We start from the raw sequence: 25,630 nt of genomic DNA, 5'->3' as shown, positions 1-25,630 counted from the left end.
TCCCATAAATCCACTGGGGTACTGAGATATTGACATTGCCATCAGGAAATGAGAACCTGCGGAGATGAAAGCACAAACTCCGTATCTCGGCGACAAAATCCGTGAGGCTGTATATTAAACTCTGGGGCAGCAAGCTGTGCAAAATGCAAAGTGCAAGGAAGGGTTTTTTAAAAAAATATAATTTATTTTAAGAAAGAGTATGAGGATCAAAAACTTGAGTAGTCAATGACAGCAGTGAAGGAGATTTGCTGGGGGGCAGGGGAAGAAGGCAATTCAGAGCCACGTTTCCTAAGTTATTATTTGTGCCACATTCTGGAGAAACATGCAACTGGTTTTGCCTCTTCAAAACAGGTTATCTTCTTCTTCTTCTTCTTCTTCTTCTTCTTCTTCTTCTTCTTCTTCTTCTTCTTCTTCTTCTTCTCCTCCTCCTCCTCCTCCTCCTCCTCCTCCTCCTCCTCCTCCTCCTCCTCAATTAAATTTATATGCTGCACCCTGGAGGTGCAACCCATTGTCTCCCAAGACAGATATTTGCCAACAGCAACAATATACTGCCCTTCACCCAAGGAATATAAGGTGGTTTACAGTACAAAAACATATACAACATCTTCTCTAACCATGTACTACTCAGAGCACATAAAGGTAAAGGTACCCCTGACCATTAGGTCCAGTTGCGGATGACTCTGGGGTTGCAGTGCTCATCTCGCTCTATAGGCCGAGGAAGCCGCCGTTTGTCCGCAGACAGCTTCCGGGCCATATGGCCAGCATGACAAAACCGCTTCTGGCGAACCAGAGCAGCGCACGGAAACGCCGTTTACCTTCCTGCTGGAGTGGTACCTATTTATCTACTTGCATTGGCGTGTTTTCGAACTGCTAGGTTGGCAGGAGCTGGGACCAAACAAAGGGAGCTCATCCCGTCGCAGGGATTCGAACCACCGACCTTCTGATCGGCAAGCCCTAGGCTCTGTGGTTTAGACCACAGCGCCACCCGTGCCTCAGAACACATACACCCCCCCCCAAAAAAAAATCTGTGGGATAACCAGCCTCATATAACCAACATGCTTAAGTCTAAGTACCGTATTTTTCGCTCCATAAGACACACTTTTACCTCCTAAAAATTAAGGGGAAATACCTGTGCGTCCTATGGAGCGAATGGTGGTCACTTGCCCAGGGGCCAAAAGCAGATAGTGCTTTTTATTTTACAAAGAGAAAAGTGGGTGTTGAAAGGACCCCGCTGAGCAGCTGAGCAGCAAGAGATTGGGAGAGAGATAAGAGTCCTGGCTCCCTTTCAGCCCCACCCTCCAGAGGGAGGTTGTTTGTTTTCCCAGCAACATGTGACTGGCTGATTAGATTATCTGTCTGGAAACTGTAGAAATGTCTCCGTTTCCTTCAGAAGCTGCAGAAATGTGAGTTGAACCTCATAAAAATGGGGCTTTTCCTCTTTGCTTTTCTCCCTTTGCAAAAAAGCTGCAAAACTTTTAGCTGATCCTCAAAAAAACCCACAAAAAACAGGGCTTTTCCCTTTGCAAAAAAGCTACAAAACTTTTAGCTGATCCTCAGAAAAACAGGGCTTTTTCCTTTGCAAAAAAGCTGCAAAACTTTTAGCTGATCCTCAAAAAGAAAAAAAAAAAAACACAAAAAACAGGGCTTTTAGAGGAGGAAAACCAGAAAAAAAATTCTTGTTTCCTCCTCTAAAAACGAGGTGCACCCTATGGTCCGGTGCGCCATATGGAGCGAAAAATACGGTAATGCTTGAAAGGGTTAATATCATAGAGTAAGCTGTCCTTCCAGGCTTAGCTATGTCCACTTTTCCTCACTTTGGGAGGAACTAGTTAATCGAGCTATTGTTCCCCCCAGTCTACCTGAGAAGTTCCATGTGTAGAGAGGTTTGAGATGGTTGTTGTAGCTCAGACCTCATGGCTCTGATAAGCCACTCTTGGATTCCTTTACCAATAAATTAGGAACTTTCACTCCTATTGCTTCTAACCTGCACAATATTGATATCTGCAACGCTTTTCAGCTCAACACTAAAGTATGTTGCGGTTTTTTGTTTTTTTGTTTTTACAAAATTATGTCAAGCGACCATCAGAGGGCTGCTCTTTTAAATCTGGTCCACTCACCTGTAAATTATTAACCCTTCACCCTAAGATCCCAGGGGGAGTTGCCACAGTTGAAACAATGTGTTAAAAGCAGTCCAAAGCATATTGCCCTTACAGAAACAAGTTGGGTCCTGCAAATGTATTTATTTCCAAGGAAGATTTATTTGCAAACGAAACAGAGCTTTATTGTTACATGTCGCAAGACAAGCAGCAAATGAGCTTTTCCCAACATCAGACACGCAGCGGCATAAATCCTCTCTCTCCAGGAAGTTATTGGGGGCATTCATTGTGAACCCACTTTGTTAATTGCATTATTGCATAAGCCTCTCCTCTTTAAATTAACTGTGTGCACCAGAAAACACTTCAAATATAACAGTTTCCTGGATGGTTTTTTCTTATTCTTTATGAATTCTTGTGCGATTTGGGTTGAACCTTTGTTGCTGAGATGAATGGCGAAAGGGCGAAGAAGCTTTTCCGATGGAAGCAGGCTCTGTGGCTTCAGACCTCAGAGATATTCTTAGAATTGATATTTTTATTTGCAGTGGCAGTTTGTGTGTTTGATTGATTCCCCCCTCTTAGCTGCTTTGGTTTGTGTTCAAGAAAAGTAGCCTATCGCCTTTTAAGAGACATGCATAAAGCAAGTCAGGGTGAGATAAGCTGCTGTAATGTTGTGCCAGTTCCAAACAACAAGCCTTTAAAATTGTGTTCTATGAGGGGTTGCTGTAATGCACCAGTGTCTATTGGAGGTTGCGGAAAGGAGCAAGAGGAGGGAGGGGAAGTTCAGAGATTGCTGAGGTACCAGAAAAAGACTGTTGAGTTATATTAGCAGAATTCCCTGATCCGGACATTGTGCAGAGTATGAACCAATCAGCTGTCGACCACAAGAAAGGAGTTCCGATGTTTTACTGCAGTGTTTTTCAACCTTTTTTGAGCAAAGGCACACTTGTTTCATGAAAAAAATCACGAGGCACACCACCATTAGAAAATGTTAAAAAATGTAACTCTGTGCCTATATTGACTATATATAAAGTAATTCTCTTGAATTTTTCAATTTTTCCCACAGCACACCAGGCAACATCTCGCGGTACACTAGTGTGCCGCGGAACAGTGGTTGAAAAACACTGTTTTACTGCAAACAGTCTTTAAACTTGTTACAAAACCCTTGTTGCAAACACAAATCAACATATTGCTCTTAAGCTTCTAGCAATGCAATCCAGTTTTCTTTAGGTTTTTATTTGTTAATAAAGGCCAAAAACTATTCGCGCTGATCCCAAAGAGAAAGAAAGGTGTTCATCAGTATGCGGATGATACCCAGCTCTACCTCTCTTTCAAATCAGAACCAGTGAAGGCCGTGAAGGTCCTGTGTGAGTGTCTGGAGGCGGTTGGAGGATGGATGGCGGCTAACAGATTGAGGTTGAATCCTGACAAGACAGAAGTACTGTTTTGGGGGGACAGGAGACGGGCAGGTGTGGAGGACTCCCTGGTCCTGAATGGGTAACTGTGCCCCTGAAGGACCAGGTGTGCAGCCTGGGAGTCATTTTGGACTCACAGCTGTCCATGGAGGCACAGGTTAATTCTGCGTTCAGGGCAGCTGTCTACCAGCTCCATCTGGTATGCAGGCTGAGACCCTACCTGCCCGCGGACTGTCTTGCCAGAGTGGTGCATGCTCTGGTTATCTCCCGCTTGGACTACTGCAATGCACTCTACGTGGGGCTGCCTTTGAAGGTGACCCGGAAACTGCAATTAATCCAGAATGTGGCAGCTAGACTGGTGACTGGGAGTGGCCGCCGAGACCACATAACACCAGTCTTGAAAGACCTACATTGGCTCCCAGTACATTTCCGGACTGGGGTAATTGTGCCCCCTGAAGGACCAGGTGCAAAGCCTGGGAGTCATTTTGGACTCTTATCTGCCCGCGGACTGTCTCGCCAGAGTGGTGCATGCTCTAGTTATCTCTCACTTGGACTACTGCAATGTGCTCTATGTGGGGCTACCTTTGAAATTGACGTGGAAACTACAACTAATCCACGATGCGGCAGCTGGACTGGTGACTGGGAGCAGCCGCCGAGACCACATAACACCAGTCTTGAAAGACCTACATTGGCTCCCAGTACATTTCCGGGCACAATTCAAAGTGTTGGTGCTGACCTTTAAAGCCCTAAACAGCCTCGGTCCAGTATACCTGAAAGAGCGTCTCCATCCCCATCGATCCACCCGGACACTGAGGTTGAGCACTGAGGGCCTTCTGGAGGTTACCTCACTGCAAGAAGCCAAGTTGTTACAGGGAACCAGGCAGAGAGCTTTCTTGATAGTGGCACCCGCCCTGTGAAACGCCCTCCCACCAGATGTCAAAGAGAAAAGCAACTACCAGACTTGTAGAAGACATCTGAAGGCAGTCCTGTTTATGGAAGCTTTATTGTCCTTTAATATTTTGTTGGAATCCGGCCAGAGTGGCTGGGTCAACCCAGCCAGATGGGCGGGGTATAAATAAATTATTATTATTATGATTATGATTCAAATAAGCAAGTTGTTTTCGTAGAAGTAGCTGGCAGCTTCTGAGAGAGACCCAGACCCCCAGAAACAGACCATCAATTAACACAACATTGCAAATCCTCTTTTTCTACAGCTTTAATTGTAGAAGCACTTTTTTGTGCACTTGCTACAGTTCTCTGCAAATGCAAACCTCCATTAAGTTTCATACACAATGCACACAAACAGCATTTTATCCATATTAAACTTATATCTTCTACAAATATTTCATCTGGTTCCTGAGGAACATCGATGGGGTCTGAGGCTCAAAATGGACCTAACAAGGGAATTCATGTAGCTACAATCCAAACTGAGCTCAAATAGCTCTACTCTCCATATGCTCATCCATTATAGCGAAGAACTGAACAACATTCTGTCCTTTTGTCACACACATAAACAAGCATGGCTGATACTGCAATTGTATATGTGCAGGGATAGGGAAACTTTGACTCTCCAAATATTGTTCAGCTATTATTCCTATCAGCCCAGCCAGCATGACCAATGGTTAGGCCTGAAGGGAGCTTGTTAAGTATAAAAGATTTACCGCTAATCCACACAGAAATGAAAAATGTGTCTTGCTAATATTGGGGTTTTCCCACAGTTGCATTTTAAAGGACTTTGAGTTCCTTGCTGAGTTAATGATTAAGCCATTGTTGTTCTCTGGTAGCCAACATGTGAGTATTGTAACCTTAGATCATGTGAGAGGTATTGAGTTGCAAAATGTCCCTTTTGAAGGGAGTTGCCTTTAGCCTTTGTGTCCCAAACTCAGTGGAATGAAGATGTAAAATGAAGCTCTCCTGAAGGGAGAATAGAAAGCCTGGATGCTGCGGGGAGAGAGAGAGAGAAAGAGAGAGAGAGAGAGATAGAGAGAGAGAGAGAGAGAGATAGAGAGAGAGAGAGAGAGAGACTTTTGCTTATAGATCTGTTTGGATTATTTCATATTTTGTAAGATGCTGAGCCTGTGCTGGACAGCAGAAGACAATGTGTGGATAACTTTGCATGTATCTTCGCTTCTTATGTTCTGTTTTTAAAGAGTTCTGCTGTGGGACATACCATATGATGTATTCTGTTTTATTTTAAAGAGTTCTGCCAGTAAAAGTTTGAATAATGTTGTTGTTTTTTTTGTTATATGGGTCCGGACAATGCTTTATTTCCAAAAGGAGTCAGTTCTGATGCTTCCAGTCACTTCAAACTGTGCAATACAGTATTAATATCTGCAACAGAGTTCAGCAACATTTTGAATGACACAGTTTCACAGCTCTGCTGTAATGTAGGGGCTAAGATCAGGAGGCAGAGGAGCCACAGTGGGGGAGAAGTCTGGAGAGGTTATTTTGTATGTAGCTGGTAACAATTCAGAAGATTAGGCAGAAGATTCATGGACAATAAGGCTATCAGTAGCTACAGTCCATTATCACTACCTTCTGCAGCCGCTGCATACCAGTTGCTGAGAATCACAAGTGGTGATCTTGAGTTCAAGTCCTGATTGTGGGCTCTCCCCATGGACATCTGGCTTGCCTCGGTGAGAACCATCTGCTGGACTAGATGGGGCTTTGGCCTGATCTAGCGGGAATCCTCTTATGTTCTTAAGCAGTGGGGAGAGATTGCAGAGCTGTGAAGATTCACACATATATTGATTTCGGATAACCCGGGCAATATCTCTGCTGCAATTCTCTGTTATTATCCACTGTTTCCAAGGAAGAGCGATCACAGGAGTCCATTGAAGCTGAAATAGAACGCTTTGAGCAGACGTTCAAAACTGCATCCCTAGAAAACTGGAGGGTAGATAGAGTCAGGCTGATCTTTGTTCCGCAAGTTCATTGTGTTTTCTATGGCCAAGGCTGTTGGGATCGTGAGAAGTTTGGCTGGCAACGGAAGAATTATTGAAAGTAGAGCTCTGCTCTCGGAGTAGGAACAGTAATCTACTGGGTGCATGTTCCTTCCGTCGCTGACATCACTCTCTCTCTCTTGTGTGCTCTTGCTTTTTGGCGTGTAATCTTCAGCGTACTTTCATCTTTAATCAAAACTGTTTAGGCTGCCGAGAGTCCTCTTGTACCGAAGAGAGTTGAGTGTCTTTGAAACTCAAAGGCACCTCTGGTTGGGCTTTGAGCATAGTGGAGGAGGGATCAGAGCCGAACATGTATCAGCTTTCCCCACAAAAAAGGCAGACAGAAACAAAACACTTGCAAAGTTCAATGCGCAGCCCTTGAGACGAAGCTTTCAACAACGCCTCTGATGCAACTGGCAAGGGATCTGAATCGTACGCATGCAGTCAGCTTTCAGATGGCTTTCTTTGGAGCGAGTCCAAATTGCATCTTGGGGGGGGGGGGGTTGATTAGATTTTTTTTTGCTGCTGTTCACTCTCATGAATGCATGATCTGATTCAACTTATTATACCATGGCTGAGACTTAAAACACTTTCAGCAAGATTTGCCACCTGGAAAGATGGTTAGTGTGGGGAAGAAGATGGGGGGGGGAGGAGGAAATTCTAGAAGGTTCAGAGGGAAGTGATGTACTGAAATCGACCGTCCGATATTTCAGAAGTTTTCTTCTTGTGATACCTGGATTTGAAGATTGAGAAAAGGTTGGTTTCTGGACAGCAGAAGAGTTGGATGTTATTATGGAGGAAGAGTTTTGCATATGTTTTAAGGTTGACAGACAGGACAGAGAATCAGAAGTCTTTCTATTTTCTTTTCTTCTTTATTTTCTTCCAATTGGTTTTGATTTTAAAAAATGTTTGTTCACATCTGTACATTGTTTTTTTCTTTGTTTTGCAAGCTTTAATAAAAACAGCTTTAAAAAAAATTATAAAGTGCCTTAAGAAAAAGGCAAACAATTGGAAGCCATTTTCACTGTGGAAGGAAATTTAAGGGCAGATTTCTTTATAGCAATATAATGCTAAGGTCTACATTAACAGGAAAGTGCTTTAAGCTGTGACAGTTTATTAGATCCCAGAAACTCTGTGTGTGTTTATGTGTAATGTAAAGGGACCCCTGACCATTAGGTCCAGTCGCGGATGACTCTGGGGTTGCGGGGCTCATCTCGCATTACTGGCCAAGGGAGCGGGCGTACAGCTTCCGGGTCATGTGGCCATCATGACAAAGCCACTTTTGGCAAACCAGAGCAGCGTACGGAAATGCCGTTTACCTTCCTGCCGGAGCGGTACCTATTTATCTATTTGCACTTTGACATGCTTTCAAACTGCTAGGTTGGCAGGAGCAGGGACCGAGCAATGGGAGCTCACCCCGTCGCGGGGATTTGAACCGCTGACCTTCTGATCGGCAAGCCCTAGTCTCTGTGGTTTAACCCACAGCGTCACCTGCATCTTATGTGTTGTTGTTGTTGTTGTTGTTCAGTCATTCAGTCATGTCTGACTCTTCGTGACCCCATGGACCAGAGCACGCCAAGCACCCCTATCCTCCACTGCCTCCCGCAGTTTGGCCAAACTCATGCTAGTCGCTTCGAGAACATTGTCCAACCATCTAATCCTCTGTTGTCCCCTTCTCCTTGTGCCCTCCATCTTTCCCAACATCAGAGTCTTTTCTAGGGAGTCTTCTCTTCTCATGAGGTGGCCAAAGTATTGGAGCCTCAACTTCAGGATCTGTCCTTCCAGTGAGCACTCAGGGCTGGTTCCTTCCAAATGGATACGTTTGATCTTCTTGCAGTCCATGGGACTCTCAAGAATCTCCTCCAGCACCATAATTCAAAAGCATCAATTCTTCGGCGATCAGCCTTCTTGATGGTCCAGCTCTCACTTCCGTACATTACTACTGGGAAAACCATAGCTTTAACTATACGGACCTTTGTCGGCAAGGTGATGTCTTTGCTTCTTAAGATGCTGTCTAGGTTTGTCATTGCTTTTCTCCCAAGAAGCAGGCGTCTTCTAATTTCGTGACTGCTGTCACCATCTGCAGTGAACTTTTAAATGTTTGATGTTTTATTGTGTTTTTAATATTCTATTGGGAGATGCCCAGAGTGGCTAGGGAAACCCAACCAGAAGGGCGGGGAATTATTATTATTATTATTATTATTATTATTATTATTATTATTCTCCTGGAATTCACTCTCACAGGAGGCAATGGTGGCTTCCAGCAAATGGTCTACTGACCTAATCCAGCAGGCTCACCTTAACGTTCTTTTGTTGTTGTTGTTGTTTAGTCATTTAATTGTGTCCGACTCTTCATGACCCCATGGACCAAAGCATGCCAGGCACTCCTGTCTTCCACTGCCTCCCGCAGTTTGGTCAGACTCATGTTGGTAGCTTCGAGAACACTGTCCAACCATCTCAAAAGCATCAATTCTTCGGCGATCAGTCTTCTTTATGGTCCAGCTCTCACTTCCATACATCACTACTGGGAAAACCATAGCTTTAACTATACAGACCTTTGTCAGCAAGGTGATGTCTCTGCTTTTTATTATGCTGTCTAGGTATCTTTTTGAAGGGTGTGTGTGGGTCAAAAGGCCCTATCACCCAACGAGAGTAAGCATAAATGGAAGAGAAACTGATCATGAATGTCTTCCAAAGGATTATTCCATTTGGTAAAGTCTTCTGTTACTCCGCGACAAATGTGTATCGGAGATGGGTGGGCTTCATGCTTGAGGATCTGCTTTTTAATAGAATCTTAAAGTCCACCAACCAGAGCTGAATTTGGGGGTCCATGAATCTGAGTGCTAGAACTGAACAGAGCTTTGCACAAAAATCCACTTCAAGCTTTGTTCATTGCAGCAGTATAATTTGGTTGATGAGGAAAAGGGTTATTTTTGTTGCTGCTATTAAACAATTGTGGGCTAGAAATCTTTCCTGATCTCCTGCAAGTCACCCGGAGATCTACCAGAAGATCCAGATCTACCTCGGTATGCCTTGGTTTGGATAAGGAAGGGAACCCATGCCTTCAGGCACTGATGTTCGTGAGGAACCTTGTGATTTTCATCCCCAAGTTCTCAGAAACAGCAGCTGAGGAGGTAAATCTGTTTCTTGACTGTGTCCCTTCAGATTACAGGTACTTGGATGGCTCCTCCATGAAAAAAGGCATTTCCCGCACCCAGAAAACTAGGGGTAGGTTGCTATCTTGCATGCTAATTTTCTAAGTGCATGGATACACACACACACACACACACACACAGAGAGAGAGAGAGAGAGAGAGAGAGAGAGAGAGAGAGAAGCATTCATTCACAAGAGCTTCAATGTGCAGCATGAAGTAGTTATTGGTCCTGGATGCTTTAGCTGAGATTCCTGCATTTCAAAGGGTTGGACTAGATGACCTTCGGGTTCCTTCCAACTCTAAGATTCTATGATTCTAGGTCAAAACCAGGTGTGCTTGGGAAGAACTAAGCCTCAGTCTCACCTGTAGTTCCTGGCAAGAAAATCCACCAAGATGCTACCCAAGGACCAGTTTTTCATGTGGATCTCAACAAAGAGTAACTCGGACAGCCTTGTAATGAGCTAAAAACTGCTGCCCAGGCTAGGTTTAGGACCTGGGATTTCAGTGTGATGAGAGACCCACTTACAGGCATTTTAATGTCTCCTTTTAAATTTAGATCAGCTTTAAGTTTTCAGTGCATCTCAAATTCTGCTGCGGAAAACAAAGCAGCCTTTTGGAGTGGCATTTTTATTCCTATCGCAAAGCTGTTCCCATTTTTTCCCCATCCTTCAGGAATTGACTTGATAAGAGACTCAGCACGCGGACTTTAATGGAGCCTTGGCTCTCTTTATTCCAAATATCATCATGCATAAACATTTCAGAAGCTCCTACGCTATGCATGAGTGTGTCCTATAGAAGGGAAGAATCAACATAATTTGATGCTAAACGGCCAACTTAACACGGCATGAGAGGATTCCTAACGACCGCCAAGTCATTTGCATGCCTCTTACTGATTTTCTGCACAGTTTTGTGTAGCGAAAGCCGTCCGCTCACCATTCTGCTGAATTTGTGCTCTTGAAATTTGCTCCAGCAGGCCTAGCCAAAGCTGAGTGGGTGTAAACACGGAGGATTCTGGTGGTTCTTGTAATGGTCTTAGTTGCCACCAACAGGTCTGTGGTCTAAACCATTGAGCCTCTTGGGCTTGCTGATTAGAATGTCAGTGGTTCGAATCCCTACGACAGGGTGAGTTCACGTTGCTTTGTCCCAGCTCCTGCCAACCTAGCAGTTCGAAAGCACACCAGTGCAAGTAGAAAAATGGGTACCACTGTGGCAGGAAGGTAAACGGTGTTTCCATGCGCTCTTGTTTCCATCACGGTGTTCCATTACGCCAGAAGAGGTTTAGACATGCTAGCCACATGACCCAGAAAAGCTGTCTGTGGACAAACGCCAGCTCCCTCGGACTGAAATCGAGATGAGCGCTGCAACCCCGTAATCACCTTTGACTGGATGTAACTGTCCAGGGGTCCTTTACCTCCCCCCCCCCCAACTTGGAAGAAATGTTTCCTCAAGCGAAGCTGCCTGAAGCAAAAAAGTATTGAGAGATTCAATAGGTCTTGAGAAATGGTTTTGAGCGTCCACTAGCCCTGCTATCAATAGATAGTTGCCTACAAAATTTCAGGTGGATTTGGTTCTTGTGTCTCAAAATAAACACACAAGAATTTCCAAGGGAACCCAGCAGAACTGCAGTACATTAATAATAATAATAATAATAATAATAATAATAATAATAATAATAATAATAATAAATTTTTATTTATACCCTGCCCTTCCCCGCCAAACCGGGCTCAGGGTGGCTAACACCAATAAAATCACAACAAAAACATAAAACAATTCATTAAAATACAGATTAAAAAGCAATATAAAATTTAATCTAGACTGCAGCCTCATTTTTAAGTAGCCCACCAATCACATCAAAGGAATGAAACATCAGGGTTAAACTGAAACCAATCCAAAGGCCAGGTGGAACAGCACCATCTTGCAGGCCCTGCGGAAAGATGCCAAATCCCGCAGGGCCCTGGTCTCTTGTGACAGACCGTTCCACCAAGTCGGGGCCAGTACTGAGAAGGCCCTGGCCCTAGTTGAAGCCAACCTGGCATCCTTGTGGCTCGGGACCTCCAAAAAGTTATTCTTTGAGGACCTTAAGGTCCTACCCGGGACATACCAGGAGAGGCGGTCCCTTAGGTATGAGGGTCCTAAGCCACATTTGTGAGAAGCGCCCTTTCCTGAGGTTCTGCACCCCTGCTATAAACCTTAAAATCCCTTTGGGAAGCCCTGATCTGGGTGTCTATCCTGAATTAAGTAGGAGCAGCGAGAGGACCTTTCTTGTAATGGCACACTGGCTATCCCAAGGAGGCTTGCTTGACATCATTTGTGTTCTTTTCAACCCTCAATGAAGATCTTTCTAGTCACTCAAGCCTTCTAAATAAATTATCTAGTCTGGGCTGCTTGGTTTCTGTTTTTTAAAAAGTGTGCTTTAATTTGGGATACGTGGCAAATTTTGATTTTGTTGAGTTGATGTTACAGTTTTATGTCTCGGCTGAATTTCTTTATGTAGCTGGGCAGCATCCAAATGCTATAAATAAAATAAAAATAAGCGTACAACAGACCAACCTTTTGTCATGTGACCAGGAGTGTCCTGCCATTCATTCATTCATTCATTCCCACCCCCACCCCCCAGCCAGAACTCACCAGAATTTAGTTCCGGCACCTTTCAGGTGGGTGTCATTGCCATTATAAGAGAACAAGGGAGGCACTCAAGGTGAGTTCTGGCACCTTTTTTTCTTGAAAAACAACACTGTTCATTCCTGGTCTCCCTCCTCAATAGATCTGCTTTGATAATGGCCTTATTGGCATATTGGCAGATGTTAGAATCCTAGAGTTGGAAGAGACCACAAGGGCCATCCAGTCCAACCCCCTGCCAAGCAGGAAACACCATCAAAGCATTCCTGACAGATGGCTGTCAAGTCTCCGCTTAAAGACCTCCAAAGAAGGAGACTCCACCACACTCCTTGGCAGCAAATTCCACTGTCCGACAGCTTTTACTGTCAGGAAGTTCTTCCTAATGTTTAGGTGGAATCTTCTTTCTTGTAGTTTGAATCCATTGCCCCGTGTCCGCTTCTCTGGAGCAGCAGAAAACAACCTTTCTCCCTCCTCTATATGGCATCCTTTTATATATTTGAACATTGCTATCATATCACCCCTTAACCTTGTTGTCCCCCTCCTCCCCTCCCCTCCCTCCTCCTTCTCTCCCTCGTCCCCCTCCTCCTCCCTCCTCCCCTCCCCTTCCTCAATTCCTCCTCCTCCTCCTCCTCCTTCTTCTCTCTCTCTCCCTCTCTCTCTTCCCTTTGCTCTGTCCAAGTTTTGCAGCAGGGGAGGAAACAACATCTCTTAATTGCTACCTTTCACAAACGGTTCCCCTTAGGAAGAGAGACTGGCAGCACAAGGTAAGTTAAAAGATGTGAAAGCTGCAGGTATAATGATGCATTTGTGCCCGGGGGGCCTTCAGTGGTACCTTTATAAAAAGCAAGGGGTGTGTGTGCGTGTACCAGAGCCCCGCTTCACCAAGAGCATTCATCAATTACATTTGAAATCAAATGGGGAATTTATGGTAAGCTACTGCAGCGCGCAGCTAACAATTTAAAAGCCTCTTCGTATCAATCAAAATGTTCTGAGCCAAGGGGGCAGCAAAGGTGAAAGCTCAATGTTGTATGGCACTCAGACCCTGTCTATAAGTCTTTATTATAACCAAAATAAGACCAGAGTCAGGGTGAGGTCCTCAATTAATTTTGAACACAGCTTATTTATTTACTTCTCTGCTTTTCATCACTTGTCTAATTCCTCCTGCGGCAGAGTAGAGTCGGTGCCATCCAGTCCTTGTGGTTAGAAAATTAGAGTTGAAGAACATACATTGAACAGACTCCCTTGGGTAGTTGTGGACTCTCCTTCCTTGGAGGTTTAGAGGCAGAAGTAGGATGTCCATCTGTCATGGATGCTTTAGTTGAGATTCCTGGACTAGATGACCCTCCAACTGGGCACTTCTATGATTCTATGATTCTAAGAGCAGCCTGCTGGATCAGGCCACTGGCCCATATAGTCCAGCATCCTGTTCTCACAGTGGCCAACCAGTTGCCCCAATGGGAAATCGGCAAGCAGCATTGACTCCCCTTCTAACCCAGAGCTCTTTGCAAGCACCTTACCTGTTTGCTACATTTACATAGTGTGCCCTGCAAGGAGCTAAAGAAGAGCAGAAGGTGAGGTCAGGTTGTGAAATCTCCACCACACCTGGCAGTCTTCTAGTCCAGGGCTGGCCTGGTAGACTTGAAGTTTTTCAGGGCTTCGCATATCCCTGAACCAGGTTCAGCAACATGTGGGCAACCACTGAAGATGTCGTAGCAAAGGAATCAGAGAGCCAGTGTGGCGTAGTGGTTAACAGCGGTGGACTCATAATCTGGTGAACCAGGTTTGTGTCTCCACTCCTCCACATGCAGCTGCTGGGTGACCTTGGGCTAGTCACACTTCTTTGAAGTCTCCCTGCCCCACTCACCTCACAGAGTGTTTGTTGTGGGGGAGGAAGGGAAAGGAGAATGTTAGCCGCTTGGAGACTCTTTCGGGTAGTGATAAAGCGGGGTATCAAATCCAAACTCTTCTTCTTCTCTTCTTCACCTCAAGTTTCAACCTTTACTTTATTTTATCATCATCCTGCCACACCCCACAAAAATGAATGATAAAGGAGTCCATCAATCCAGGACAGATTCCAGCCAATGAAATGAATGGAATGGAATGAATGATGTTTGGCCCAGCTCTTGAGAGATGATGGCTTTCCCCCCTACACTCTACATACCCAGAGGTTTAATCCTGTCCCAGGAGAAGGAAGAATCAGGAAGAGTCTTTGATGCAAGAACTCTCACACGACGCAGCTCAACTTTGTTATGCTTCCATAGCAGTCAGAGTAAACAGTGGGACCAGTGGATTATTTGCCTAACACTGAATGACTTATGTGGTGTGTCAATGTTAACACCCAAGAGAATAAAAGTGCACCAGAAACGACTCTCTAATTACTCTTTTCAGATGAAGTAATGATCTTTAATGTGCAGTGGATCTCATTAATTAACTCTCAGACTTTAATTAACTCCTTGCCTAATTCACCTGCCATCCTGCATTACCGCAAATGTCAACTTAACAGAGTTTTTCTTTTCTCTTTGCAGTTGTGGGAGTGGGGGGAAATAGGAGAGGGAAACATACGTTCTGGAAAGGAGTTCTTAGTCTAAGATTTGTGGCAAACCGGAATATGCAGTTCAACCCTGAGCAGTTTCATTTCTTTTATGAACTTCCTTTGTGGCTTCCGATTTGGGAGCAGAGGAAGTGCCTTAAACCGAGTTAGACAATTGATCCATCTAATTCAGTATTGTCTGCACTGACTGGCAGCTGCTCTCAGACAGGGGACATTTCCAGTCCTAACTGCAGCTGCTGGGGATTGAACCTAAGACCTTCTGCATGCCAAGCAGGTGCTCTCCCACTGAGCCCAGTCTTATTCAACATCTTTATCAATGACTAGGATGATGGGCTTGAGGGCATCCTGATCAAGTTTGCAGATGACACCAAATTGGGAGGGGTGGCTAATACCCCAGAGGACAGGATCACACTTCAAAATGACCTTAACAGATTAGACAACTGGGCCAAAGCAAACAAGATGAATTTTAACAGGGATAAATGTAAAGTACTACACTTGGGCAAAAAAAAAAAAAAAAAAAGTAAAGTACTACACTTGGGCAAAAAAAATGAAAGGCACAAATACAGGATGGGTGACAACTGGCTTGAGAGCAGTACATGTGAAAAGGATCTAGGAGTCTTGGTAGACCATAAACTTGACATGAGTCAACAGTGTGATGCAGCAGCTAAAAAAGCCAATGCAATTCTGGGCTGCATCAATAGGAGTATAGCATCTAGATCAAGGGAAGTTAATAGTACCACTGTATTCCGCTCTGGTCAGACCTCACCTGGAATACTGTGTCCAGGTCTGGGCACCACAGTTCAATAAGGATACTGACAAGCTGGAACATGTCCAGAGGAGGGCAACTGAAATGGTCAAAGGCCTGGAAACGATGCCTTATGAGGAACGGCTTAGGGAGCTGGGTATGTTTAGCCTGGAGAAGAGAAGGTTAAGGGGTGATATGATAGCCATGTTCAAATATATCAAAGGATGTCATATAGAGGAGGGTGAAAGGTTGTTTTCTGCTGCTCCAGAGAAGCGGACACGGGGCAATGGATTCAAACTACAAGAAAGAAGATTCCACCTAAACATTAGGAAGAACTTCCTGACAGTAAGAGCTGTCCGACAGTGGAATTTGCTGCCAAGGAGTGTGGTGGAGTCTCCTTCTTTGGAGGTCTTTAAGCGGAGGCTTGACAGCCATCTGTCAGGAATGCTTTGATGGTGTTACATACTCAGCTGGAACAAGAGGCAGAGGCTGTGTAGGTTCCAAAAGTCCTTTATTATTGAAAACAGAACTAGACTTCAAGAACAGCCATGTTGCCTGTGAGCCTGCCCGAGCCAGACTGACTAGCTGCTGCTAAACTCTGTAAGTTAACTTGTTTCCGATAGGAGTGTTCACCCACCAAGCTCGTCTGTAATTGGCTAGGTCGCGCCAGGAGGCGGACCCTGTAAGGTGGTTGAACAGCTCCTATTGGTTCCCATACACAACACCCCTCCCCCCAAATTCCAAACATTATGAACAAATAAAATCTTTAAGGTGTGTTGGACGTTTACGTTCTCTTTGGGACCGTCGCAGTTCCGGGGTCTGCACCTGCGACTGAGGAACATCTCCAAGTCCCTGTTTGCTGATTGGTGCCATCAACCGAGGCGGCTCTGCAGGTGTTGCCGGTTGCGGGGCTGCTGTGGGCACCGGCCCAGGATCGCACTGTTGAGGTGTCTCGGTTGGCGGCACACCCTCCGTTTCCCCACTTGTCCCAGTTGCCAAGTCACCAGCTGCGTCTGTTGCACTACCCTGTGGTTCCGCTGGCCGTACTGGGTCGGGAGATGACCGGGGTCTGATCTGGTCGAGGTGTCTTTTCCAAACCAGTCCACCCTCCAGCCTCACCTCATAGGAAACCGGCCCTGTACAGCGCTCAATGGTGCCTGGTACCCAACCTGGTCCAAACCCATAGTTCCGAACATATACAGGATCCCCTGGGGCAAATCCCTTAGGTGCTTTCCGCTCCACGGTGTGTGGTCGCTGCTCTAAGGCCCTGTCGGGATGTATGCGATCCAGGAGAGTAGTGAGCCTCCTTCCCATAAGCAACTCTGCTGGGCTATGGCCCGTGGTTGCACTTGGGGTGACGTGTTGAGCCAACAAAAACTCTGATAAACGGAGGGTCCAGTCTCCCTGTATTATACGCCTGAGCGCATCTTTAGTTGTGCGAACCATACGTTCTGCTTGGCCATTGGTGGCTGGATGAAAGGGAGCCGACCTGATGTGGCGGATTCCATTCTTAGACACAAACTCTTGGAATTCCGCTGAAGTGAAAGCTGTTCCATTGTCACTCACCAGGGTGTCAGGCAAGCCGTGTGTGGCAAATAACTTCCTGAGTGAGTTTATAGTCGCCCTACTGGACATGGTGGAGGTCGGTGTCACCTCGAGCCACTTGGAATGGGAATCCACCACGATGAGGAACAGTTGGCCCTGGAAGGGCCCTGCATAATCTATGTGCACCCTGGACCATGGGGACCGTGTGGATTCCCAGGACTGAACTGGTGCCTTGGGGGGATCCGGCCGCGACACTTGGCAGGGTTCACAATGTTTAACCCACCCTTCAATCTCGGCATCTATGCCCGGCCACCAGACATAACTCCGGGCCAGTGCCTTCATCCGGACTATTCCTGGATGGGACACATGCAAACCTTCTAAGACCTTTCTCCTAAGTGAGGGGGGAACTATGACTCGGCTACCCCACAGTATACACCCCCTGTGTGACGACAACTCGTCTTTGCGAGCTGTGAAGCTTGAGAATTCCGGTCCTGGCTTTTCAGGCCAACCCCTCCCCACCCACTCTGCAACACGAGCCAACAACCTGTCTTTCGCTGTTGCAGCAGCCACGTCTTTCACATGTAGGGGTTGGTCAGGTAAGTCCTCCAGTTGCATTATCTGGTGAGCCGGAGCAGGATCTGGACCATTCTCAGGCAGCGGTAAGCGGCTGAGAGCATCAGCGTGCCCCATGGCTTTTCCGGGTCGGTGCTCTAAGGAATATTGATAGCCGGCCAAGAAAATGGACCAACGCAGAACCCGAGGGGAGAGCGTCTGAGGCGTCTGGCGATCGGGGGCAAGGAGTCCCAAGAGAGGCTTATGGTCCGTCACGATAGTGAAGGGCCGGCCATAAAGGAAGTCATGAAATTTTTTTACTCCTTTAACCACTGCCAGACCCTCCTTATCAATCTGGGAGTAATTGCGTTCTGCTGGTGTGAGGGTTTGGGAGAAGTACGCCACTGGGACTTCTCTTCCGTCCGATAGTTGGTGGCCCAGAACCGCGCCCACCCCGTACGGGGAAGCATCGCACGCCAACACAACTGGGAGATTTTCATCAAAATGCATCAACACCGAATTAGAGATAAGCAATTCTTTGACCCCTTGGAAAGATTTTGCCTGCCGTGGGCCCCACACCCAACATGCTTTTTTGTCCAAAAGCCTGTGCAAGGGCTCGGCCACTGCCGCCTTGTGTGGCAGGAACGCATGGTAGAAATTGAGGAGTCCCAAAAAAGCTTGCAATTCTGCCTTGTTCTTAGGGGCGGGGGCATCACAAATGGCACGCACCTTGTCCTCGGTTGGATGGAGGCCGTCTGCATCCACTCGGAACCCCAAGAAGTCCACGCTGTTCACTCCCAATAGGCACTTTTTCTGTTTGACCTTAAGTCCTGCCGCCTGGAAGCGTTGTAGCACTGTCCTTAAGCTAGCGGCGAAGTCCTCCCTCGACGGCGCAGCGATCAACACATCGTCGAAGAACGGCGTGACTCCAGGGATGCCTTTAAGAAGATGGTCCATTAGACTCTGGAATACCCCTGGAGCCACGCTGATTCCAAACTGCAGACGTTTAACTCTGAAGGCGCCCTTATGGGTAACTATTGTTTGGGCGTCAGCTGTGGCCTCATCCACGGGTAGCTGCTGGTACGCTTGTGCCAAGTCCAGCTTTCCGAAGACCTTGGCCCCAGCCAGGTTGGCCAATACATGGCTCACTATTGGAACCGGGTAGGCATGGTCCTGCAGGGCCCGGTTCAGGGTGCACTTGTAGTCACCACAAATGCGGACTGAGCCATCAGGTTTAACCGGGGTGACAATTGGGGTTTCCCATGAGCCCGATGTAACCGGCTCTAAAACTCCCTGTGCCACTAAACGGTCCAGTTCCTCCTCAATTTTGGGTTTGAGCGCAAACGGAACTCTACGAGCCTTGACCCTAATGGGTTGCACCATGGGATTGATCTGTAGGGAGATCGGGGGTCCCTTGTAAAGGCCTAAGGTTCCGTCAAAAACTGATGGAAACTCCTGGCAGATTGACTCAAATCCTGTCCCAGGTGAAATTTGATTTAGTCCTGACACGCTTAAGCCTAACGGGCCAAACCACGCCAAACCCAAAAGGCTGGTAAAGGGCCCCTTAGTTATGATGAGGTCCAATTTCTTAATGTGATTCTTAAACTGAACCTTGAAAGTGCCCATACCCCTTAGCTGAATTATATTTCTCTGGAAGTCTCGTAACACCACAGTGGCTGGTCGGAGAGGTGGGGGCCGTTTGGGAAAAAGCTCTCTAAATGTCTTGTCCGATATTATGGAATACGATGAGCCGGTATCCAGCTCCATATTGCACGGCTTTCCCTCGATTCTAACTTGCACCCTAAGCTTATTAGATCCCAGGGATGGAAACTGATATACCCTGTCTGAAGAGATTGACTGCAACTCCACCTCTTCGAGGGCCTCGTGCACGCGTTGTCTGGGTCGTATTCCTGCGTTCTTGGAACGGCAGACACGCATGATGTGCCCGGCTTTGCCACAGCCTCGACACGTGACGTCACGGAACCTGCATGTCTTACGATCATGGTTCTCTCCACAACTGGCACAGGTGCTGTGTGGGTTGGACTGATGCTGGTTCGACTTGCGCGCAGCTTGGGAGCGGCGGTTGCGGTCGGGTTGGCCTAGGGTTCGGTGGACATCCTCGGGGGAATCGCCAGAAGATGAATGGTCTCGCTGAACACGAGGGGTCCCCCCTTCTGCTCGGGAAATTGGGGCCCTTCCGTGGGCATTATCCTTCTCGGAAGCCATGGCCATGTTCATGGCTGTGGCCATCGTGATGTCATCTTTCGCCAGCAGCTTGCGGCGGAGATGGCTGTCTCGCACGCCAACGATGAACCTTTCCAACAGACGCTCCTCCAGGTTAGTGAATTGACAATACATCGCAATTTCCCTGAGAGCAGCAATATACTCATTTACTGACTCATGCGCTTGTTGCTCTCTGTGGGCAAAATCGTAACGGCGGTGGTTCTTTGACGGCTGGGGTGCAAGGTGCCCTGTCATTGCCTTTGTTAGCTCATCGAAAGAGCAGTCCTCAATGTTCTTAGGTGCCATCAAACCCTCCAGTAAGGTGATGGCAGAACTTCCCAGCACGGTGAGAAGCACATCTACTTTATCAATTTCCCTAGTAAACCCTTGAAGCCGAACATAGCTCTTTATTCGGCGGAGCCATTGAGGCCATTGCTCGGAATGGCTCAAGTCAAAGTCTGGTGGTGGCCTAGTCAGCCCAGCGGCCATTTTCGCACCTTGAGCTGTCGCTTGTGTGGTGGTGGTCGATTCCGAAGGAGCTGCTGACCCTTCTTCGCCACCGGAGTTCTCCGCAGGGTCCAGCGTGACTGGATGTCGCACTCACTTTGAGCGGCAGGGCGGTGCTGCAGTGACACTCAGGCCTCAAGTCCAGGCCTCCAACTCAGGCTCACTGTGTGTGGCAGGCCGGTGCTGCAGTATCAACTTAGGCCTCAAATCTAGGCCTACAACTCAGGCCTACAACTCAGGCCTTAAAACTGGCTGGGCAAGCATCCCACCTTCGTCGCCAGTGTTACATACTCAGCTGGAACAAGAGGCAGAGGCTGTGTAGGTTCCAAAAGTCCTTTATTATTGAAAACAGAACTAGACTTCAAGAACAGCCATGTTGCCTGTGAGCCTGCCCGAGCCAGACTGACTAGCTGCTGCTAAACTCTGTAAGTTAACTTGTTTCCGATAGGAGTGTTCACCCACCAAGCTCGTCTGTAATTGGCTAGGTCGCGCCAGGAGGCGGACCCTGTAAGGTGGTTGAACAGCTCCTATTGGTTCCCATACACAACAGATGGTGTTTCCTGCTTGGCAGGGGGTTGGACTGGATGGCCCTTGTGGTCTCTTCCAACTCTATGATTCTATGATTCTATGATTCTTCCACTCTCCTACTCAGATATTTGACCAAGCGGAAGCTTTCACATTTCCCTTGAAATCCCTCTGACGTTTTGTGCAATAAGGTTAGGTGAAGTTCTGTGGTTGTAACAAAAAGAGAACCCAAACCTAAATGCCTGCACTGTGAACCTTAAACACAAAAAGTTTATTCTGTGGTTAGGGCCATGTGGCAGTGTGGCACAAGTCAGCATCAAGTGGCAAAACATGGGCCGCTGAATTCATTTATGTATGCGCTCTGTGAGGCAGCAGTGGGAGAAAAAAGGATTCCTTATTGCCTGGCGAGGCTCCGGGCCCCACAGTCCCCTTAGATAATAAACACATGGACATGAATGTTTAGGTTAATGAGATAAAATAGGTGACAACTTTATTGGTTGCAGATGTGAGCGGTTTGGCTTAGGGATTGGGTGAAACTGGACTATATCACGACTCCTGCCCGTCTGCAGGGAATCCCACCAGTAGGTGGATCCCTCCCTATGATATACAGTGGTACCTCGACTTACGAAAGTAACCCATTCCGAAGGTGCGCTCGTAAGTCAAAATCTTCGTAAGTTGAAGGCGCCATCTTGGAACGGGAAAAAAAATCATATGTCGAAAAAACCGCATTCAAAACTTCGTACGTCGAGGTATCGTGCCTCCGCTAAGTCGAAAATTTCCGAAGTGGGGGCCATTTTTTCGCTTCTGGAGGTCATTCGGAAGTTGGAAAATACGGAAGTCGAGTCGCTCGTAAGTCGAGGTACCACTGTACATCAAATCGGGGTATCCCCAGGGTCCCCGATGGGTTGTGGCCTGGCCCCAGCCCACGACTTGGCTTCGGACAAGATCCACACCTCCAGAACCCTTTAACAGGATACCCTTATCGAGGAGGGGCAGGCAGAGGCTACAACCTCCCCCTCCCCCCCGATAAAAAAAGGCTTACCCAATGCCTAACCTCACAAAGTTGTGACAAATTGCTACAAGGTAAGCGAAAACCAAATGGCTGGTGCCAATTTGCCAAGTGGAAAAAAATCCTACCTGGTCCCAACAATATGGCAGCCGAGCCGACATTAGTCCATAGCAAGGCCAAGTCAAGCAACGCAAAGAAAATGAGGGAGGGTGGGCTGGGAGATCCAGTGAGGAGGCGAAACTGTCGGAATCGGGGGGTCGGAAGGCCAGATGATATTTAATTTCACAGTGCATTGTTATATCATAATGGGTTATTGGATATTACCTTTTTTGATATGTGTTGTTTGTTATCAAGTTACGTTTTCATTACGACTTTTTTTTTTTTTGCATTGGATCAGATTGTTGTAAGGTGTGTGAGATCATTTTTGTTTCTCCGGCTTGTAAACCGCCTTGCGTATAGTGATATAAAAAGACAGTATATAGACCTTGGGATGCTGGTGGTGCTTGGGCTTGCCAATCAGAAGGTCAGCGGTTCAAATCCCCATGATGGGGTGAGCTCCCGTTTCTCCATCCCAGCTCCTGCCAACCTAGCAGTTTGAAAGCACGCCAGTGCAAGTAGATAAATAGGTACTCTTGTGAATGTCATTTTTGTGCGCTCTGGTTTCCGTTACGGTGTCCCGTTGCTCCAGAAGTGGTTTAGTCATGCTGGCCACAGGACCCAGAAAGGTGCCTGTGGACAAATGTCGGCTCCCTTGGCCTGAAAACGAAAGGAGCGCTGCAACCCCATGATCACCTTTGACTGGACTTAACTGCCCAGGGGTCCTTTACCTTTACTCTTTTTTTTTTTTACCTATTCAAATTAAAAGTGAAATGAAAACAAAATGATCCTACAGCCTCTCATTGCGTCCTTAATCTTTCCATGCAGAATGTCCTAAAGGCAGTCACCACTTCCTCCAGATAAAAGGTTTAGGTGTCAGATGATGGGGAAAAACTTTGCCTGAGATGCCAGAGAGACACTACCAGGGCAAGTAGGCTGGGCTGAGGTTGATGGACCAATTGTTTAACCTGCTATAAACCAATTTCCTACTGGTTTTCCCAGTAGTAATGTATGGAAGTGAGAGCTGGACCATAAAGAAGACTAATCACCGAAGAATTGATGATTTTGAATTATGGTGCTGAAGGAGACTCTTGAGAGTCCCATGGACTGCAAGAAGATCAAACCTATCCATCCTTAAAGAAATCAGCCCTAAGTGCTCACTGGAAGGACAGATCCTGAAGTTGAGGCTCCAGTACTTTGGCCACCTCATGAGAAGAGAAGACTCCCTGGAAAAGACCCTGATGTTGGGAAAGATTGAGGGCACAAGGAGAAGGGGATGACAGAGGATGAGATGGTTGGACAGTGTTCTTGAAGTGACTGGCATGAGTTTGGCCAAACTGCGGGAGGCAGTGAAAGGTAGGTGTGCCTGGCATGCTCTGGTCCATGGGGTCACGAAGAGTCGGACACGACTGAACGACGAACGATGACGAAACCAGTTTCCTAAGTCCCTACATTTCTACAACCTCTCCTTTCCCTTTTGAGAGCCCCCACAACAAAAAGTGAAAAGAAAAATTGAGACATACCAAGCACACCCCTCTCTATTTTAAATATTTTCAAGAAACCTCCGTGAAGAGATATTCTGTTTATACCCAAGTGCTTATGAAGATGAAGAGGCTGTAAACAATGACTGCGCTTGATAGTTCACCCACCCCAGTGCAGTGTTTATTGATGTATAAAATTAGATACTTCTGCTAAGTTGAACTGATTGCCTTAACCACTGCTGCAGACAACCGAAAAGTATTAATTATCCGAGGATAAAAACAGAGTCCCCCGCCTCCTGGAGATTTAATATTCTTAGATTTCCCCGCAACCTTTTGCCATCAGATATGTGTCTTCTCTACAAAACCTTGGGTCTTTTCAAATATAAGTGATTCACTTTGATGTGGTGAATATAAATAATATGAAGGAAAATGAAGAATAATTCAGAAGGCAGTCGGCCGCCTGCACATTCATTACACAGGTTATGGGGCCTCCAGTTGTTGACAGTGCTTCCTGGATGGAAGCCAAAGGAGAAGAAACCTAGAAGGTGTAAGGGCGACTTTAGGGAAACAGCAGCCAAATCCAGCTGCTTTATAAGAGAGATTCAGGGACCTACTTCACACGGTTGTTGTGGGGATCAAATGCTGGGTGAGGGGAACCATGTAGAGAGCCAGTGTGGTGTAGTGGTTAAGAGTGGTATACTTGTAATCTGGGGAACCGGGTTCGTGTCTCCACTCCTCCACATGCAGCTGCTGGGTGACCTTGGGCTAGTCACACTTCTTTGAAGTCTCTCAGCCCCATTCGCCTCACAGAGTGTTTGTTGTGGAGGAGGAAGGGAAAGGAGAATGTTAGCTGCTTTGAGTCTCCTTCGGGTAGTGAAAAGCAGGATATCAAATCCAAACTCTTCTTATGTAAAGGTAAAGTTAAAGGACCCCTGGACGGTTAAGTCTAGTCAAAGGGGACTCTGGGGTTGCGGTGCTCATCTCGCTTTCAGGCCAAGGGAGCCGGCCTTTTTCCACAGACAGCTTTCCGGGTCATGTGGCCAGCATGTCTAAACCGCTTCTGGCGCAATGGGACACTGTGACGGAAACCAGAGCACATGGAAACACCGTTTACATTCTTGTCACAGCAGTACCTATTTATCTACTTGCACTGGTGTGCTTTCGAAGTGCTGGGTTGGCAGGAGCTGGGACAGAGCGATGGGAGCTCACCCCGTTGCGGGGATTCGAAAAAGGTGGTGAAATATATTCGGATTCAAGTGTGAATTTCATGCTCTTTATTCAGCTCATAGTAGCGAGGAATGAATGTTTCCCCGAAACGTCTGCTATGAATACATTATTTACACAATGGGCCCCATGTGATTGGCTAATTCCGGGATACTCCTGTAGGCCAATAAGGTTGTGGATTCACTTCCACCTGGAGCTGGATTGGGTGGCTCCTGCGGACCAATCAGACTGCTGCATTCTGGATCCTATTGTTCTAGGACCAATCAGACTGCTGCATTCTGAATCCTATTGTTCTAGGACCAATCAGACTGCTGCATTCTGAATCCTATTGTTCTAGGACCAATCAGACTGCTACATTCTGGATCCTATTCAGCTCAGTAAATAACAGGTGGCATATAAATGCAATAAATAAACAATATGCCTATGTATTTTCCAATGTTTCCTCTCTCCTCCCCACTTAAAAAAGAAAGAAAGCATAATCTGGACCTATGGATTTCTGTGGATGGGGGGTCCTGTTTTACCAGTCGGCTTCCAGCATTTTTGTATTCAAAATCACCTCCCCGGTGCTGCTTTTCATCCTGTAAAGAACAATATGTCAATATTTGTACAGGTGAAAAGCAGTCTGGGGATGCCCCTTTCCAAACACGCAGGGGAGCAGATTTCTGTATTAGTTTCCTTCTTTCCCAAACAGCCACTTTTGCTACAGAGCTCGCTGGACATTTTCGCTTGTCTTTTCCTCTTGCAACGAAGGGATTTATGTTTGGGCCACGTCTATGTAAAATATTTATCCAGCCATGAATTATTTAATATTTAGGAAAAACTTTCACCATTTTTATTCATGTGGCCAGCTGTGCCTGGGACCCATAAACAGTTTTATGATCCAGACCAGCTCAGCAGGCTGTCTTGGAGCAATCCATTGCTTCTGCTGGGCCAAGAGCTGATACACTTT

General features: G+C 46.6%; 1 protein-coding gene across 1 annotated transcript; it reads right to left on the bottom strand.

Moving 5' to 3' along the window:
- Nucleotides 1-16,266: 16,266 nt before the first annotated feature.
- Nucleotides 16,267-20,145, bottom strand: LOC117050486 (uncharacterized protein K02A2.6-like). Its single transcript, XM_033156152.1, has one exon. The coding sequence runs from the start codon at nt 20,143-20,145 to the stop codon at nt 16,267-16,269; it is 3,879 nt and encodes a 1,292-aa protein (XP_033012043.1).
- Between the last annotated feature and the right edge of the window lie 5,485 nt (nt 20,146-25,630).

Source organism: Lacerta agilis, chromosome 7, assembly GCF_009819535.1.
Source record: "Lacerta agilis isolate rLacAgi1 chromosome 7, rLacAgi1.pri, whole genome shotgun sequence".
In the NCBI taxonomy this organism is placed as follows: Eukaryota; Metazoa; Chordata; class Lepidosauria; order Squamata; family Lacertidae; genus Lacerta; species Lacerta agilis.
This window is presented reverse-complemented; position numbering and strand designations above follow the sequence as displayed.